At 36.0% G+C, this 18,296-nt stretch overlaps 1 protein-coding gene across 6 annotated transcripts in view; it reads right to left on the bottom strand.

Moving 5' to 3' along the window:
* CUNH18orf54 (chromosome unknown C18orf54 homolog) overlaps window positions 1-18,296 on the bottom strand; it is a 51,974-nt gene that overhangs the window by 28,423 nt on the left and 5,255 nt on the right. For 3 of the 6 annotated variants that reach the window (XM_042675186.1, XM_042675187.1, XM_042675184.1), the window contains 4 exons: window positions 18,120-18,270; window positions 16,904-17,006; window positions 14,579-14,710; window positions 13,885-13,955 (listed from right to left, as the gene is read on the bottom strand). In XM_042675186.1, coding sequence (XP_042531120.1) covers window positions 13,885-13,955; window positions 14,579-14,710; window positions 16,904-17,006; window positions 18,120-18,270 — 457 coding nt within the window. Of the gene's footprint in view, window positions 1-7,790; window positions 7,915-13,884; window positions 13,956-14,578; window positions 14,711-16,903; window positions 17,007-18,115; window positions 18,271-18,296 lie in introns of those variants that run through there. The other 3 variants (XM_042675188.1, XM_042675190.1, XM_042675189.1) reach the window with 3 other exon arrangements.

Below are 18,296 nucleotides of genomic sequence, written 5' to 3'. Positions count from 1 at the left end.
TTTGAGTTTCAAATAATCATACTGTGTAGCTAACAAATATATGGAATTTAAATTCATAGTGATACTGCAAAGATAAAAGGTAATGCAAAATACTTTGTGATAACTTGGATTTGAACTCAGTGAGGCTTTCCAATAGCCAGGGATGTCACTAAGATAGGCAGGACTAAGAGTTTGAATTCTGTCATTTGTGCCTGAGATAATGTGTGATAGAATAGTAGTGTCCAGAACCTAGCATTAACTTGCTAGACTACAGCTCCTGGTATTATAGTTCAGAATCTTTCAGTTCAAAATAATGATCTTTTCCTCTTTCTCACTCTCCAAATCTCATCTTTCTCCTTGCCTTAAAACAGAAACATTAGGTTGCTGGTTCCATCTAAACATGCTTTAATTATGTGTATGAAAAAAAGGTCCCAAGGGTGAGGAAAGAGTTCTCTTCTTGAACCTCCATCAGCAGCTCACTAGGTCGCCTGACTTGTTGAAAATGCAAAGCCAATTATTGCCTTTTCTACACTGGCAAAACCATGTGCCAAGGCTCAAACAAAACTTGTGAAAGTGGACCATGTAACCAGGGACAGCTGGCGCTATGTAAGTTCACTGGTATCCAACAGGAGCCTTGGGCTAAAAGAAAGGTAAGGATACTGGGCCCAGATTCCTCCAAAGATAAGTGTAAAGAATTTACCTGAATACAGTCAAATTGTATAAGGTCTTCAAAGGAGAACTGAACCCAATACTCTCTAATGAAACAGAAAAGAGAAAGATCACTACCAAAACCAGCATCACTCATCCCAAAACCAGATAGGGACTCATCAAAGAACTATAGACCTATCTCTTTGATGAACATTGATACAAATTTCTCAATAATATTCTGGCAAATCAGATTCAACACCACCAAAACAATCATACATTATAATCAAATGGAATTCATCCCATGGATGCAAAGTCTGGTTCAAAATACATACATCAATAAATGTAATACAAAACATCAACAAGAACTACATAATAATCTCAATAGATGCAGAAAAAGCTTTTGACAATATCCAACAGCCCTTTATGATAAAAGCCTGGAGATAAATGCCTAGTAATCCATGGAACGTTCCTCCATAAAGTTGTTTATGACATACTTGGTGAAAATAAATACATTTCCTCTAAAATTGGGAACAAAGCAAGCTGTCCACTCTCCCCACTCCTTTTTCAATACTAGAAATTTCTAGCAAAAGCAATGATGCAGAAGAAATATGAAAAGAGGATCCAAATAGGGAATAAGTAGTAAAATTATCTCTCTTTGCTGATGACATGATACTGTATTTAAAGAGTCCTATAGAATTCTGCCTCCAGCTACTAGAACTGACCCAAAACTTTGGCAAAGTAGCAGTGTATAAAATCAGTCTATATGGGCTGGGAATGTAGCTTAATGGTAGAGTGCTTGCCTAGCATGCATGAAGGAAGCCCTGGGTTCGATTCCTCAGTACAAAACAAACAGAAAAAGTGTATGTGGCACTGTGAATCCAGTGCCTTGAGCAAAAGCAGCTCAGAGGCCTGAGCTCAAGCCCCAGAACTGGAAAAAAAAAAAATCTGCCCACAAAAATCAGCAGCTTTTCTGTATCAACAATAAGAAGACTGAAACTGAAATTAGGAAAACAATCCCATTTGTAATAGCCTCAAAGAGGGAAAAAAAAAAACCTAGGAATTCACTTAACCAAAGTAGTGAAGGACCACCATTGTGAAAACTTTAAATATTTGAAAAAAGAAATTAAAGATTAATAGAAAAGACCTTCCATGCTCCTAGACTGGAAGAATTAGCATCATGAAAATGGCAATATTTTCCAAAGCAATTTGAACTTCAATGCAATACCTATCAAAACCTCAACAACATTCTCCATGGAGGTAAAGGAATCCAAAAACTCACAAGGAATAATAAGACCCCGATAGCAAAAACAATCCTCAACAGGCATAAGTGTTAAGAGGAATAATACCAAACCTCAGATTCTATTATAAAGGTATAGTAATAAAAACAGCTTGGGCCTGAGGACCAATGGAACAGGAGATCCAGAAATGAACTCTAATGCCTATACCTATTTAATATGCAATAAGGGAGCCAAAAACATAGGATGGAAGAAAGACAACCTCAACAAATAATGTTGGCAAAATTGGATATCCACATGCAGAAAACTGAAATTAGATCCTTATTTATCACCTTGCACCAGCAACAATCCAAAATGGATCCAAGACCTCAATGTACGACAAAAAATATGAAATGATTACAGAAAGGGGTAGAAGAAACACTAAGTCTCTTAGGCACAGATGCAAACTAAGATCCAGAAATACAACAAATCAAAGGAAGACTAGATATATGGAATTGCATCAAACTTTAAAGTTTCTATATGGCAAAGAACAAAGTTAACCAGCTAAACAGAAAGCAAACAGAATGAGATTTTTACAAGCCCTACAACAGATAAGGTCTAAAAGATATTTAAAGCTTAAAAAATTAAACCCTCACTATGTTTATTGCAGCATTATTTACCATAGCTAAGATCTGGAACCAACCCAGATGCCCCTCAGTAGATGAATGGATCAAGAAAATGTGGTATATATACATAATGGAATTCTATGCCCCCATCAGAAAGAATGACATTGCCGCATTTGTTAGGAAATAGAAAGACTTGGAAAAAACTATATTAAGTGAAGCAAGCCAGGCCCAAAGAAACATAGGTCCCATGGTTTCCCTTATTTGCAATAACTAGTATATGTCTGAGACAAGCAGAAAGGGTCAGATAAGTTGATGTTAGGCAAAATGAATCCCAAGATAAGTATTCAAATGTTTTTTTTTTTCATGTGATTGTTTCTAATGTATTTACAAGATGATTTCTTTGTTGCTTTGTATGTCCCTCCCCCACAATATAATCCCTGCTTTCACTGTCTTTGATGTTGGTATAATTTGTGGAGGGAAAGGGAAAAAACAAATCGTTTAAATAGGGATACAGGTGGACCCACTGCAACAACAAGATGTACAAGATGTTATGTCGAAAAACGAACTTTACAACTTTGGCAATGGGGGGGAAAGGAGGGAGACGGGGGTGGGGGAAGATGGGAAGGGACAGGAAGGGGAAACAAAGGAGAAGGCAACAATGCTTGATAAGAAATGTACTCATTATCTTGCCCATGTAATTGTAACTCCTCTGTACAGTATTTTCACAATAAAAAATTCATTATCATAAAAAATAAAAAAATTTAAACCCTCAAAGAAACCACCACTCAATTAGTAAGACTTGAGATTTCTCAGAGGAACTAAATGTTCAACATCTCTGGCCATAATTACACCTTGCTCTTAGAATGGCCAGTATCAAGAAAACTACCAATAATAAATGCTAGCAAGGATGTAGCCACTGTTGGTGGAAATGTAAATTTATTCAACCACTCTGTAAAGCAGTAAAGGGTCCTCAAAAAAAACAAAAAAACAGAACTACCCTATGACCCGGTCCTGGGCATTTATCTAATAGAGCACAAACAAGGATACACTAAAGCTACTAGAAAAACCAAGTTCACTACAGCATTACTTACCATAGTCAAAATATGGAATCAGGCCAGCTGCCCCTCAATGGATGAAGAAAATGTGACATACACAATGAAATTCTATTCATCCACCAGAAATATTGTGCCATTCATAAGGAAATGGAAAGACACAGGAAAAAATTATATTAAGTAAAATCAGACTCAGAGAAAAATAGGTTGCGTCGTATCCCTCAACTACGGTAGTAGAATGTGCCTATGTAACACTGGGTGTTACATAAGTGGTTGCAAATGAATTAACTGAAGTGTAGTGGACTATCTGGGGAGCTCAAATAATATTCTTTAGAAAGACTAGGTCAAAGCCTAACAATGTACGTACCAGGAAATGGGTACTTGCAAGAAAGGTAGAAGAATAAAGCAGAATAATACAGGCAAGAATTCATTGTATGTACCACAGAACTGAAAAAAATAAGAGGTGAGTAAAAGCGGAGGTGTAAAGATGTAGGGATGAACTGCTTTGTTAAATAGCAAAAAAAAAAAAAAAAATTCAACATACAACCTAAAAAGACAAGTGAGGTGAAAAGTATGGTGGGGGAATGAGAGTGTTAAAAGGGCAACAGTGTAAGACACTGCATTCACAAATTGCTTTGGTGAAATGGCAACTCCTTTGTACAAATACTTAAAAAACTAAAAAGAAAGCTAAAATATATGAAAGAAAACACAAAATCAAATCAAGGAAGAAGTCCATACAAGATCTAAAAGCCATCAAAAAAATGACCAATTAGAGGGCAGGGAGATAAAAAAGTAGAAAAATCTTTACAGCATATTAGACTACGCATAAGACAATCTTTGGAATTGAAGATTATATAGTGAAATAACAATTATTCAAAAGAAACAAGGTCAAGAGCTTCAAGACTCAATCAGAAGACCTAATTTAAGGCTAATAGGTATTTGTAAAGTTAAAAAAAAAAAGAAAGAAAGAAAGCTAACGGGATAGGAAGTATATGTAACAGAATAGGAAATAGCAGAGAACTTCCCAAACACCCAGAATGATAGACCACTCAGATACAAGAAGCCTGCAGATAGACTATCTAGATGGAGGAAAGCATATACATAGTCTGTAGTTACTGAAGAGCAAGCCCATTATGTTGAGCCACAAAGGAAACCAGTGATGGTAAGGTCTGGTTTGTGACAAGGGAACTGAGGTACTGGTGTGTCACACAGGGTTATATACTTGACAAAGCAACTTATTTTACCCAGAGATAGGAAGGCACTAAAGTGAAGAGATGGAATATTATCTTAGTAAAGGAAGTATTCTTGTTGTAATGTGGAAAGCTGGAAGGCACAGAGTGGACTTATTCCTAATTCCTCTCTTACATTACTGCCTTAGCAGCTAGTCGTTCCTGATTGTATGTGCCAGGTACAGTTCTCTCTCAATCCTAGAAACAAGACTAAAGGTATATAGGAAGGGTGGGAGTGTAGGTCAGCGTAGAGACCTTCCCTATGATGCATGCCATCCTAGATTAGCTGCCTGGTAAATCCCCTCCCTGCCAATAAGGAAGAAACAAAAAGGTTCAGATACAAATGTCACTTGTCCACAGTAAGAACTGATAAATGCTGGAATGGTTAAGACAGATGTGCCGAATCATATAAAGTCTGGATTTCTTCCACTGACACACAACATACTTATCTGATTTAATAAATTTTATTTTTTGTTGTTTTTCCAGTCTTGTTAGGTAATCCAGACTGACTAGGAACCTGTGGCCATCTTCTGTATTCACTTCTCTGAAGCAACTTACCTGTAGTATATATACTGAGTTTCCACCATCAAGTTCCTCTTAACATTCATGCCTCATCACTTTCACCTCATACACTACACACAAACACACACACACACACACACACACTATTACAGCAATACATCATTTCAGAATCAAAGTCCTCTCTACTCTGTTTTGGACATATAGTGCACACAAATACCCAAACACCAGAAGCTAGAGAACATCCAGAAAGGTGATAAAATGAACAAAACACTGTTCCAAAAAAAAATTTAAAACCAGACATATTGAGATTTTGTTGGTTTACTATTAGGAATAAAATACATACATACATACACACACACACACACACACACACACACACACACACACACACACACACATAATGAGAGACTGTCTTGGAAGGCAAATTTACAGCAAGACAAAAGCAAACATGGCTTCATGAGCAGAAATACACTAAAAAACAAAGCATTCCATTCAGAGTTTTTAAGAAATGTTTATATAAAAGCTATATGGCCACCTTGATGAAAAGTAATGAAAGGAATGCTCTCTCCCCCTGACAACTGGAACAAGGGCAAAATAAATATAACTCCAGAATTCTTAAAACGTACCAGATTTCAAGTTCATGAGAATTGTTTCATGAAGTTATCAGATTGTTAAGATTTGCCAGAACCTGCCTTTCTAAAGGCAGTTCAGTCCTTTTTATGGCTCAGACCAGGACATTTTGCTTTTACCTAATATGTCCAGATTTCTTTGGCAGGGTATGCAACATGCCGTGAAGAGGGTAGAAGTAGATGGGTGAGACACAGTTTTACCTGTTCTTTTACCAAAACCTTCCTAGAACCTGATACTGCACTACTTGTCCATGTATGGACCTCACCTCCAAAGTGAACCTGAAAGCTCTTCTGTATTTGAAGCCTAAGAAGCAGTAAAACGTGGGTTTTAAGACACCTGGGAACACTGTATTCCATTTACGCTCCCAGAATGCATGCATTCTTCTCCTTAGTGACTTCACAGACCTGGCCAAGCTGGTGACCTTTCTTCTCCAGTCTTGTTTCACAACACAGATATTTCATCTGATGCCTTCGATCTCCAGCCCCAGACTCTGTATACCCACCCATACTAGTCACCACCAGCGACTTCCCTGCACTTTGGGGTGTGGCTTCCAACCTACTTCTAGTTACTAAAGACAATTCTGTTCTGCCACAGAGTGAACAGCTACTCTTCCTTTTTAGTAAGGTCTAAATCCAAACACTGGCCCATTTCTTCCAAGTAGCTTCTATCCCATGCTATGTTACCACCTTCTCTTTCTTAAAAACCTTTTTTAATTTGTTTTACTTTTATCTTTGTTGTACAAAGGAGTTGCCATTCAGCAAAGTAGCATATGAATACAAATTTAAAACCATTTTAATACTAAAGTTTCCTTTTTCCAATTACCGTCGTTTCTAGATGAGTTTGGTAACTCAAGTTACCATCAAGCACTGCAAACCACTGCTGTGGTCTCAGTGTTTGCCACGCTGTGTTGAAACACTACTAGGTGATGGGGTAGGTCATGAGGGGCCTGCCATTACGGACTAATGCCCTTTAAAAAAAAAGCTTGACCTTGACAATTTACACCCTATTACCTTCCATCCTTTCTACTATGTAGGGACACAGCATCCTCTGTCTAAGAGAATGTATTATAGGACTTCCAAGACTCCAGAGCTGTGGGAACTTCCTGTTCTTTATACATTACCCACTCTCAGGCATTTTGTTGAAGCAAAACAAGTGATTTAAGACAATCAGCTACTGAAAACTTTCCTGGCTTTAGTCCTAGGTGTGTAAAATGGGTTACATATTCAATGAAATCTGAAAAGTAAAAACTTAAAAAGCTATGAGTCTTGAGGGCTCAATAAGTTAGAAAGGTTACAAACACATCCGTAATAGCTGCATGACTCCATCCTAATGACAACAGCAACATAAAAAAAGGAATATACCTTCCAAAATAGATGTAATTTACCTCAATGTAAAATAGCGTTTCATGGATCCAAAAGGGATGAACAGGCAGTGCAGAGGATTTTTTAGGGCTGTGAAAATACTGTCTAATGCCATTTACAAACATAGCACCTTAATATTTGCTTTGCAAAATCTTTGCCTCTATATAAAATGTACCATAATGATTTTGACAATTCTTTAAATTACTAAAAAGTGGACACTTTCTTTAATCAACTTAATTTAGTAATTTCAGATAGACGCTAAGAAGTTTCTTATTGTTGCAGAAACAAATGATAAAATAATCAGGTTTCTAAAGAAAGCCTACATCAGTATTAAAAACGGAAAATATTCTTATTTGAATATTAAATATTTGCTAGCTAAAAGATCCAAGTAAGAAATAGGATAACTGTGAGTCTCTCCAGTTCACATTCTAACATTTTGGAACAAAGTGAGACTAGGTCACAAAACCTGGGGACATTTTCAAGTTCTATTACATTTGCTTTGTCAGTTTAAGTAATAGGAAAAAATACATAATTTGTTCTGTGGTGATTATTTATTGTGGTGACAGTTTTATTTTCCTCTTCACATTTTCGGTGACTGTTTTCCACTGGTATCATCAACCAGGTCTCTCAGGCGAGATAAATGGTGCAAGGCCCTTCATTAAAAAGTACAAAAAACATTACAAACCAATATTTAAAAACCTGAACAGCCAATGCAGACAGCAATTAATGATTACACTATTATCCTCAAAGATAGAATAATATAAATTTCAACTTTCAGAACTGTTTCTTATAAAATTTGTAAATCTAAATAGTTGAAGATTAATTTATCTAATGTTCTATGAACATTTACTACAATTTTTTTTTTTTTTTTTGCTTTTTGCCGACTCTAGAGCCTTAACTATGGGCCTGGGCGCTGTCCCTCAGCTCTTTCAGCCCAAGGCTAGCGCTCTACCACTAGAGCCACAGCACCACTTGAGGTTTTTTCTGCTTTATGTGGTGCTGAGGAATCAAACCCAGGGCTTCATGCATGCAAGTCAAGCACTCTACCACTGAGCCACTTTCCCAGCCCTACAAATTTAATATTTTTGATACTCAATTTTTTTGTTTTTGTTGGTCGTGGGGCTTGAACTCTGGGCTTGAACTCTGGGCTTGGGCACTCAACAGCTGTACTCAACAGCTCAAGGCGAGTGCTCTACCACTTGAGCCACAGCGTCACTTCTGGTTTTCTAGTGGTTTATTGGAGATAAGAGTCTCACAGACTTTCCTGCCCAGGCTGGCTTTGAACCATGATCCTCATATCTCACCCTCCTGAGCAGCTAAGATTACAGGAGTGAGCCACCAGCACCCGGCTGATACTCAATTTTAAGTTACTCTTCCAACTAGTCTAGTAAGAATTAATAATAGTATCCTCTGTATCATACTTAACATTTTCTCACGTAATTCTCCCCAGACCTTTGCAAAATGATACCTTTTAGCAAGAGCTCACTACAAAATAATTATCAGTTAGACAATAAAACATATAATTTATTTTTAAACACTTAAACTCAAGATGTCTTAAATTTTTTTTGTCGGTCATGGGTCTTGAACTCTGGGTCTGGGCACTGTTCCTCAGCTCTTCAGCTCAAGGCTAGCGCTCTACCACTTGAGCCACAGCACCACTTCTGGTTTTTTGGTGGTTAATTGGGGATAAGAGTCTCATGGACCTTCCTGCCTGGGCTGGCTTTGAACTGCGATCTTCAGATCTCAGCCTCCTGAGTAGCTAGGATTACAGCCATGAGTCACTGGCACCTGACAAGATGTCTTAATTTCTAATAGCACATAAAGACTGGTCATCGTTCTTAAGAAAATTCATTTTTATTGAATGAAAACTGATGACTCATGCAGTAAGGCTGCAATATAGCTTTTTCTCCATAGTCAAGCCAGGATTGCATGTCAGGTCTCAGTGTAGAAAATTCATTCTTCAAAGAAAGGACCTAATTTTCCAAGTTTCCTCTCAAAATACCTCTCACCTTATTTACACTCCCATCTTTCATGTCTTTTAAGTTAACATTTGCTTCTATTATGAATTCAAGCAAGGCCTAACCTTCAATAATAAAGATTCAGATTTTTTTTTATCACATTTATAGTCATTGTCGCTCTCTCAAAATATCTTACACTAATCACGACTTGGAAATTATAACAGCTATTAACAGCTACAATATTAACAGTTATTAAACCTGATGTTATCTTTAAGTCTTCCCAGTTATAATGTTGAAATCCACAAGATATAACCGGCTATTGGAAAACTTTATGCCTAATTTCCCATTTACCAATTAGTGAGGTCTTTCTGGCAACCCAAACACTTATGTTTTCTAAGTTTGTTTCTCTCTAAGTAAATGTGGAAACAACATCTGGAAAGAAGTAACAAATCAATCCACAGTTCAGTGATACTGGGGACCGAAATAAAATTATTTTTACTTACCTGTACTGTACTTTAATTCTGTAGTCTTATTTAAAGGTATTACTAAAGAACTACATTGTATCATTCCCTATCATTTCCTAGATTTGAAAAATAAAAGTCCAATTTTTTTTTTAAAAAACAAACTTAAAAATCTTATTTTGAAAATGAAAGATAATTTTTTCTTTTTTCTTTTTTTTTTTTTTTTGGGGGGGGGGGGGTGGTTGTGGGGCCTGGAATCTGGGCCTGGGTGCTGTCCCTCAGCTCTTCAGCTGGAGGCTAGTGCTCTACCACTTGAGCCACAGTGCCACTTCCGGCTTTTTTTCTTTTTGCTTATGTGGTACTGAGGAATCGAACCCAGGGCCTCATGCATACAAGGCAAGTGCTCTACCACTGAGCCACCTTCCCAGCCCTGAGAGATAATTTTTTCTAACTCTATTCTGGAACAGAGATAAACTGATCAGTGAGGGAAAGACTTGGAAAAGTGGACTATTTTCTAGTTCTTAAGTTTGTTCTGCATAGGAAGGCCTGTAGTATTGAAAATTACTAAGTTTTTTTTTATTATTGTGAAAATACTGTACAGAGGGGTTACAATTACATGGGCAAGATAATGAGTACACTTCTTATCAAGCATTGTTGCCTCCTCCTTTGTTTCCCCTTCCTATCCCTTCCCAGCTCACTGCAATTTTGGCACCTATTAAACCCTTCTGAAAAATTAACACTGGTGGATGTTACACAGTTTATGTTTATGTTTCAGTTCTAAAGAGTTCTCCTACAAAAAAGATTTCCTATAATGGAAGAACATAAGAAAACTGACTACTGCCTAAAATAGTAAAAAGGATACAAAATAGGAGCTCAGAGTTTTCTAAGGCTAATGGTTAGCTATCCAAATTGTTAAAAACAAAAGGTGTTAGTTGAATAATGACAAGAAACATAAATAGGCCTTTTACTTTAGAAAAGAGCATTAAAATATCCATACCACAATCTATATCTTTTTTTTTTTTTAACCAGTCCTGGGGCTTGAACTTAGGGCCTGGGCACTGTCCCTGGGCTTCTTTTGCTCAAGGATAGCACTCTACCACTTGAGCCCCAGTGCCACTCCTGGCCTTTTCTGTTTAAGCAGTACTGAGGAATCAAACCCAGAGCCTCAGGCATGCTAGGCAAGCACTCTACCACTAAGCCACCTTCCCAGTCCCACAATCTGTATCTTTTGAAGAAGTTGATTAGTTTATTTTAAAATAAGAAAAAGCAGAGTATTTTACAATTTAGAAACAGGAAATTTTGGAACTAAACTAGTTTTAAATTTTCCAGTCTATCTTACAGAAGAAAGAATGAAAAATGCACTCATATGCTTTTCTAAGTCTAAATTTGCTTCCTAACAAATGCCTACTAATAATCCTTTGAAGTGTGAAATAAAGACTTATTTAAGCTGATCCATGAAATCCAACAAAATCAACCAAAACAATCTAAGAAAACATGATCTGTCTAAAAGTAGAATTTGTTAGGTAAGCAAGACTACTTTTATTGGATGTGGCAAGAAAAGAAGATATTAGTGCTAAAAATATTCTAGCAAATGGTAAAAGCACCTATAAATTAATTACTATCAGTTTTCATTATGATTGAGAAGTGTTCATTTTCACCAAGAAAAGATCTTCTAGACACTAAAGAAGTTCAACAAGAAATGAAAACTAGAATTCCCAATACAATCCCAGGCATATCACTTGGGTACCCCAAAGAATCAAGAGTCAATTTACTACAGAGATACCTGTATACACATGTTAGTTGCTGTAACATTCACAATAGCCAAATTATGGAATCAAGTCTTGGTGCTCATCAATGAATGAATGGATAAAGAAAATGTGGAATACATACACAATGGAGTTTTACTCAGACATTTCAAAGAATGACATTATGGTGTCTTCTGGAAAATGGATGGAAATGGAGAACATCATGTTAAGTTAAATAAATTAGTCCCATAGTGAAACCACTGGTATGTACAATTTAATGTGTATCAATTAAACTGCAACTAACATTGTAAGTCAAATAGAACATTGTAAATAGAATAGAATAAAAATTTCCAAAGGTATGTACTTTAACTCAGGAAGCACATTTAGACCTGCAGCACCAGCATATATATATGAGTATGCATGTATATATTGTTGGGGGTGCTGGTCCTTAGGTTTGAACCAAGGGCCCGGGCACTGTCCCTGAGATTTTGTGCTTAAGGCTAATGCTCTACCACTTGAGCCCCAATTCCACTTCTGGCTTTTTTGGTGGCTAACTAGATTACAGGCTTGAGCCACTGGAGCCCAACACCAGTATCAATATTTTTAAGAATAGAAAGCTTCAGGTCGTCTACTTTAAAAGTTTAAAGTACAATGAAGTCTTTACCAGCAACTAAGGTCCTGGTACCTAATAATCAATGAACAACTTACCACTATCATTAACAAGTGTTAGAAGCAGGTTTCCTAATTAGACTCAATGGTAAGATTTTCCAATACTACCTCTTAACTAGCTGTGTAATGTTAGGCAAGTTTCTTATTACTCTATGCCTATCCCTTGAATCTGTACTATAATAACAGTAGCATCATGAGGATCATATGCTTTTTTTTTTTTTTTTTTTTTGCTTAAACTCAGGCCTTTCATTCTCCCTGGGCATGCTTTCTCACACTTCTAGCCAAAGTTCTTGCTGGTTAATTGGAGATGAAGTCTTACAGACTTTTCTGCACAAGCTGTCTTTGAACCTTGATCCTCCAGCCTTCTGAACAGCTAAGGAATACAGGCTTGAGACACTGGCACTGGGATGAATTTTATTTTCAATAGCACTTAAAAACACTGACCACCCTTGGCAAATAGTCACTATTATCTGATCTCTCCTGGATATAAAACATTATATCCAACCATTAAGGAAAGCTATACAGAAAGAGATACTATTTCTATCTGAACACTGTGAATCAAGTAGACAGAAAAATTCATCACAAAATTTTAACTATGATAATTAGCTATCTGGTGTAATTTTTAGTCACAAGTTTATATGCCTCATGTTTCACTTTTTTCACATTTCTTTAGGAAACAAATAAGCAATTTTCACATAAAAGATAGGCTGTTTTTGGTTTTGAAAGTGCAAGATATTTTACTCAGCTTTCATCTCTCCCTAGGGTACATGGATGGATTCTTCCCAAGAGAGGATATTACTATCGCACAAACAGCCTCATACTTAGTGCCAATAAAACTGCTGTACTGGAGTCTTTTAATCTGAGTATTTCTAAAGCTCAGAACACTCTATACAACCAAACCAATAAATAAGCAGCTTTCTCTACACCAATATCATAATCATTGGAAAGACTTGTATTTGCTACTATTTTAGGCAATATCACTAAAAATTAATCTTTTATAGCCAGGATCTATTTACTTCAGAGTTCCATGGGGATGTGTTAATGAGTTAGATTTATAGATGACAATCCAATTTATACTAGAGGAACTATATGAAAAGTCATTTTTAACAAGTTATTGTTATAGGATTGGCATACACCTATATTATCTCAAGTTGTACTATTACTCTGAAATGAAAACAGAATCTGAGTTATTTATGTTTTTAAACATCTGCGGGTATGTCATTATGCCCTTAGAATATTTTAAATAGGAATTAACACCAAGTTTTAGAGAAAGCAATGTTTTCTCTTCAAGATATTGTACTCTGAATTCTTTAAATCATATTTCCTTCATAGAGGAAAGGAAAGGTCTTTCTTCTTCATTTCTCTCTCCTTTATACCTACACCTACTACACTACAAAAAAAAAAAAAAAACTTGCTATAATGTTCATAAAAAAAAAAAAAAAAGATATGATTTAAGAAGCACCAATACACTAGGTATATATCTATTCTTCCTGGCCCCCCAACCTCCTCCCCCAGTACTGGGGCTTGAACTCAGGGCTGGGCACTGTCCCTGAGCTTCTTTTGCTCAAGGATAGCACTCTACCACTTGAGCCACAGTGCTAGTTCTGGCTTCTTCTGTTTATGTAGTACTGAGGAATTGAACTTAGGGCTTCATGCCTGCTAGGCAAGCCCTATATCACGAAGCCACATTGCCAGCTATATATTTATTCTTGAAACAACTATTGTACCCTGACATTTTCCAAAGGTATGGGTAAGATAGACTTGAATGCATATTAATAAAGAATACTTACTTTTGAAGAGACCTAGTAATAGGAATCATATTCTCCTTCAACTGTAATTTGGAGAAATCATTTTCTGAAACCTATTAAAAATGCCAAAAAATAAAAATAAAAAACATTATCAAAATTCTTAAAATATCATTAATATCTATTAAGTTAAAAAAAAAACCACAGAAAACTAAAGAATTGAGTGTGAGTTACTTTCTTTTAAAAAACCAGCATAGGAACATAATTCGATATTGTGTTACGTGGCATACATCAGAAATCTGTAAGAAATTCTAAAAATATATAGGAAGAAATCCGCTGTGGATTGAAAATGAAAGGTTTCCCACCTGCTCATGTGTTGACCGCATGGTCCCTAACTGGTAAACAATTCTGGGAGGTTACAGAAAGTGTGGGAGGTGAGGCTTACCTAGAGTAACTAGGCTTAGGGCATTTCTTTTAAGGTTATATCTGGTCTCTGGTCCCTGGTCCAGTTCAACACAAAGTTAACAGCCTCTTCCTTCACATGTTCCTACCACCATGATGATGTTCTGCCTCACTAGGGTCCCTGATCAGTGGAACCAGTGACTATGAACTGATATGTCTGAAACCAAGAACCAAAATAAATCCTTCCTCCTCTAAGTAGTTTCTGTCATGTAGTTTGTTATAGCAATGAGAAAAGTAACATATTAATTACATCTCAATAAATCAAGTTTGAACTTACTTGTTTAATATCTTCTTTTCTTTCTGTAGTTTTCGTCTGACTGAAACTTTCTTGAACTGCTTGAAGATTAAATAACATTTGTTTTAAGGCTTCAACAGGACCATGATGTTTGCCACCAGAAAGGGTAGAACTCTACCATTTAAACAAATGATAAAGTTAGCCAATCCAGTGTGAGAGAAAAAGGGCTTTAGTGTGTATTTCTGTCAATATAAAATTAGTGTAAAAACCAAACAATTCACGTTAATAAAGTATTTTTTAAAAATTAAATACAACCCATCACACTTCCCTATACCACTTCTCCAGATGAAGTTACTTAGAAATAATATGCAAGTTCGGCATATTCTTCATAATTCTTGTTATTTTACAATCTATACTACATATTTATATTTACAACAAATTCACTTTTTTTTTTATACATAAGTAAGACTGGGAGTTAAACTCAAGCTTCACACTCTGGTTTGCAAGCTGGCATTCTACCACTTGAGAAATATCTCCAGCCCTTATTTAATACATTTAAAAATCATAGCTTTTAATTAAAAGATCCTCAGAGAGCAGCAGGTAATCTAACATGTTCTTATCAAGTGTCTAAATAAAACTAAGTGAGAAAGACTAAAGTCTCAAATCATAATTTCTTGCCGTAATTTAGAATGTTTTCATATAGCAGAGGTATGGAATGTTTTCTTTGCTAAGGCTCATGCGGATATTATTTATAACAGAACCGACAAGCCATATAAAAATATCAATACAGGCAGATGGGCTATGGGCAGCTGATAAGAGCAAACAAGTTGCACATGTGTCTTTCCAGTCATCCCCCAAAATGATTTTGAGGGCTTTACAGGCCCCAGGATACACATTCCCCACTACTGAAAAGAATGCTGTATTTTCACCCTTTCAGAGCTAGCTACTAAGACATGTCAATTATTACAGACCTTTTCTGTGTCCGAAGATGGCAAATGCACTTACCCAACAGATGGTCACAATCTTAAGATAATTTGTAAGACATATTTTAAAACCTCCTAACAGTCTATTATTGTTACATTTTTCAAACAAGTTGCAGTGCCCTGCAGGTATCCAAAAAGTGGCAAAAAAGCCTCTTAAGGTATCTATAACTTGACATATTTCAGCAAGAACATTATTATACACTATTTATAATCCAATTATATAGAAGTGTTGACTCAGAAAATTTTTAAAGTTAGCAGAATAGCTAATAAAAGTATTTTAAGATACTTTAAATAAGTATCTGAAAAGGACATAAGAAATAGTACAGAATGGTACAGCAATTCCTCAAAGTAAAATACAGAATTACTTTACATGACTCTGTCTTACATGTCAAAGAGAAGTGAAAGCAAGAAGTCACAGGCATTTGTACCTATATTCATATTTGTAGCAGCATTACTCACAATAGCCAAAAGAGCAACCCAAGTGTCAACATGTAAATGAATGGATAAATAAAATGGAGTACAAGCACAGAATACTATTCTAAGAAAGGAAGGAAATCTTAAATATATGCTATAACACAGATGAGCACCGGCAAAAATCAAGCAAAATAAAATAAGCTAATCACAAGACAAACACTCGGATAATATCTGGGGAAGGGAACTGTCTTTTGAGTTTCTACTTTGCTTTGTTTTAATTTTTGACACAAGGTCTTGCTATCTTCCAAGCTAGCCTGGAATTCATTCTGCCTCTGCTTCAATACAGGTGACACAATATCTGCTTTGTAATACTTCTTATATGTGGTCCTGGCATAGCAAATTCATAGTGATGAAAGTAGAAAGTATACATACACACATTTTACTTGGAGACTTTCTGTAAACTGCATATATACTTTGAGCACCCAAATTATAATTTTCATCTTTTCAAACTACTATATTGAAACACAAGCCCCAATAATCAACTGCCCTACTAGAAAATATAATTTCCTGTATAATTGCCTGGTTTGTTTTCCCAAAAGAAAAAAAAAAATGTAATTGTGGTATGTGCCCAACAGACTAAGATGGTTTAATGTTAGGAAAGAGACTGGATCAGAAAAAGAGATTGGGTCTGTTTTTGTTTTAAAATACCTAACTTGGGGCTGGGAAGTTGGCTCAGTAGTAAAGTGCTTGCCTTGCACGCATGAGGCCCTGGGTTCAATTCCTTAGCACCACATAGGCAGAAAAAAGCCAGAAGTGGTGCTGTGGCTCAAGTGGTAGGGCACTAGCCTTGAGCTGAAGACCTGAGGAAAAGCAACCAGGCCCACTGTTCAGCCCCTACGACCAACCAAAAAAAAAAACCTAACTTAAAAATTAGTAGCAGAAAGTAAAATTAAAATTTAACTTCACCCACCTGATTATCATTATTTAGAAAGTCTTCAAGAAAATCTTTAGCACTCTTTGCCTTTGAAGTTTCTTGAGGACTATCATCAGAATTAACAGGAACAGGAGATTTGCTAAACAGGATTTAAAGAATACAAAACAAGTGGGTTTTCAAAAAAAAGTAGGGCAATACAAATGTAAGGATTCCCATTTAAATACAAGTGATTCATTTTAATGTTTATAGTAATTCTGCCATCTTCTCCCTAAACTGACATCAGGAGCCAACCTATCCTTATCCCTTTACTTTTCCTTTCAATGGCTAAGAAAATACAACATAGAAGGGACTATCTATTAACTTAGGTATAGAAGAAAGTAACTATATCTGCCTTCTCCTTTGAAAAGGTAAAAATCTATGGGCTCTAGAAACAGAAAGAGTGAAAAGCATGTCTGTGATAGAAAGTCCTGAAGATTCCCTGGGTTTGGGGTAAACCTCACACATTTTACCTCACACAAAATAACTGTCTAAGAAGTAGGAGTTTCTAGACTGACAACCAGCTCAGAAAGCTATATATAAGCTATGGATTCTGAGTCTTTAACTTCCATTTCCTGTACAGAGAGCAGGAAATGTTTCTTCTTATCCCTACTTTCACTGTTATACTGAAATAAACTCTTGCCAATAAAGAAAGACCCAGGCATCAAAGGGCCTATAGCTACTCAGGAGGTTAAGATTTTGGTTCAAAGCCAGCCTGGGCAGGAATTCTGTGATTCTTATCTCCAATTTATCATAGGTTAAGCACACAAACAAAAACAATCTTAGGAACTATAACAATCTATACAATAAACTCTATTTTTAATGGACCATCATGTAAAAAAAAAAAAAACAACTGAAAGTAAAATGTAAATGAAAATAGGTAACACTAATACGATGGGATGAAGAGGATTACGTTTTAAAGAAAAATAAGAATTTCAAAACTCGTCTGCAAAGTAATTGAGTGAAGATACATAACAGTAGTGAAGCAATTAACATATAACAAGGCTAAATTTTCTATAATGTACCTGTATATGAAACATTACACCACCTTGTGGTATCAAACAAAAATTACAATTTAAACCTAGCAACACAAAGCTACAAGATATAGAAGTACAATGTTAATACAATTGCTAATGATCACTACGTTATTTTAAAATAAGTGATATTCACATGACATTTTTTTCATTTGTTAAACTAAACACTGTCACTTGCTTACAAAGTAATAGGAACATTGTCCCAGGATCTTTCTGCTTCAAGTTTATCCAATGAACAAGGACTGTTGTCCTTTTTCATAGGCGTGGGCGACTCTTCACAACACTGCTCTAGATTTCTCTTGGCCTTCAGGATAAGCAATTCAATTTTGTCACCTAATTTTAAAATTAAGGAAAAAAAG

The sequence above is a fragment of the Dipodomys spectabilis genome, unplaced genomic scaffold (assembly GCF_019054845.1).
Source record: "Dipodomys spectabilis isolate Male_0828 unplaced genomic scaffold, ASM1905484v1 ptg000024l, whole genome shotgun sequence".
Lineage (NCBI taxonomy): Eukaryota > Metazoa > Chordata > Mammalia > Rodentia > Heteromyidae > Dipodomys > Dipodomys spectabilis.
This window is presented reverse-complemented; position numbering and strand designations above follow the sequence as displayed.